Source organism: Zonotrichia leucophrys, unplaced genomic scaffold (genome assembly GCF_028769735.1).
Source record: "Zonotrichia leucophrys gambelii isolate GWCS_2022_RI unplaced genomic scaffold, RI_Zleu_2.0 Scaffold_1634_9702, whole genome shotgun sequence".
Classification (NCBI taxonomy): domain Eukaryota; kingdom Metazoa; phylum Chordata; class Aves; order Passeriformes; family Passerellidae; genus Zonotrichia; species Zonotrichia leucophrys.
Window position 1 is genome coordinate 1 of NW_026993839.1, and position 2,001 is coordinate 2,001.

A 2,001-nucleotide genomic window follows, 5' to 3' on the forward strand; every position below is an offset into this window, starting at 1 on the left:
CCATTCTCCACTCATCACTTCACCTCAAAGAACTTACTCTATTCTCTCTGAGGGCAGCAGAAATGTTGAGGATTTATAAACAAGAATACCAGGACAGTCCTGGGGTTGCTTATGAAGAACTCATGAAGACAAAAGGATGTCTAGTGTTACAGAGGAGGATGTATGGGAAAAGGCTGTGATTTTGGTTGCAGATATGTCCTCTAAATCAGCACTGTCCTTAGACCATGCACAGGTCCCCATGGCCAGAGACAGGAAATGTCCAACAGCAGCTCCATCAGGCACTTCCTCCTGCTGGCATTGGCAGACACGCGGCAGCTGCAGCTCCTGCACTTCTGCCTCTTGCTGGGCATCTCCCTGGCTGCCCTCCTGGGCAACGGCCTCATCATCAGCGCCGTAGCCTGCGGCCACCACCTGCACACGCCCATGTTCTTCTTCCTGCTCAACCTGGCCCTCAGCGACCTGGGCTCCATCTGCACCACTGTCCCCAAAGCCATGCACAATTCCCTCTGGGACACCAGGAACATCTCCTACAAAGGATGTGCTGCTCAGCTCTTCTTCTTTATATTCTTCATGTCAGCAGAGTTTTATCTCCTGACCATCATGTGCTACGACCGCTATGTGTCCATCTGCAAACCCCTGCACTACAGGACCCTTCTGGGCAGCAGAGCTTGTGCCCACATGGCAGCAGCTGCCTGGGCCAGTGGCTTTCTCAACGCTCTGCTGAACACAGCAAATACATTTTCCCTGCCCCTGTGCCATGGCAATGCCCTGGGCCAGTTCTTCTGTGAAATCCCACAGATCCTCAAACTCTCCTGCTCACACTCCTACCTAAGGAACATTGGGTCCATGGTGTTTTCCATCTCTTTAGCATTGTGTTGTTTTGTGTTCATTGTTTTCTCCTATGTGCAGATCTTCAGGGCTGTGCTGAGGATCCCCTCTGAGCAGGGACGGCACAAAGCCTTTTCCACCTGCCTCCCTCACCTGGCTGTGCTCTCCCTGTTCCTCAGCACTGCCACATTTGCTCACCTGAAACCGCCCTCCATGTCCTCCCCATCCCTGGATCTGGCCCTGTCAGTTCTGTACTCGGTGGTGCCTCCAGCCCTGAACCCCCTCATCTACAGCCTGAGGAACCAGGAGCTCAAGGCTGCAGTGAGGAGACTGAGGACTAGATGGTTTCAGAAACATTAAACTGCTGCTCAATTTCTGCCAATCACTTGTAATAAAAGTGAATTTTGATAATTTTTGTTGGTGTAATTGAAAGGGGTTTTTTCCTAATTTTTTCATATAGACAAAAAGCAAATGTAATTGTTTGCGCCATATCTCATTTCTTTCTCCCCACCTTCCCTGTGGCCACAGACTGTGTCAATGAGGGGCTGTGCCCTCAGTGCCTTTAAATGAACTAAAGGATCTCCCAGCCAAGTTTTCTGCAGAGATGCCCTTTTATTGCCTTCTATGGAGCTGCAGCAGCAATGTCTGTGTGCAGAGCTGGGGGCAGATCAGTGCTGGCCCAGCAGCTGTGCCCAGCAGCAGCAGCACTTGGTGTTGCCAGTGCTGCTGCCGTGGCCCTGCCCCACTGCCCTGGTGGCCCTGGTGTTGCTGCAGGGCCTGAGTGCTCTCGGGGCCGGGCACAGCCCTGGGGGTGGCAGTGCCGGGGCTGCAGCAGGGACAGGCCATGGGCACTGCTGGGGCAGCGCTGACGCCTCAGGCCAGGCCCTGGGGGCTCCAGGCTCCTTGCCCAGGCTCTCTCAAGAACACACCCAGGCCAATGCTCAGCACAGAAAAGCCCCGTGAGCAGCCCCAGGCTGGCTGTGGACAGGCTGGGGGCAAACAGCATGGCTGGGGCTCTGCAAGGGCCTTGGGGGAGACGGGAAGGAGCAGCAGAGCAGGGGCTGATCCATCCCCAGTGCACTGGACAGCCCAGGGCAGTGTCCCAGAGCGTCCTCATGGAGCTGCCAACAACATCCCCCCTCTGCAGCCCTGGCCTCTCCCCCAGCTCACACA

The 2,001-nt window shown here is 55.2% G+C and overlaps 1 protein-coding gene across 1 annotated transcript; it reads left to right on the plus strand.

The window, feature by feature from the left end:
• Window positions 1–255: 255 nt before the first annotated feature.
• On the plus strand, window positions 256–1,149 carry LOC135442168 (olfactory receptor 14J1-like; the record flags this gene model as incomplete). Its single annotated transcript, XM_064701711.1, has 1 exon — window positions 256–1,149. A coding segment is annotated over exon 1 (894 nt), but the record flags the coding sequence as incomplete, so codon positions are not given.
• Window positions 1,150–2,001: the final 852 nt, after the last annotated feature.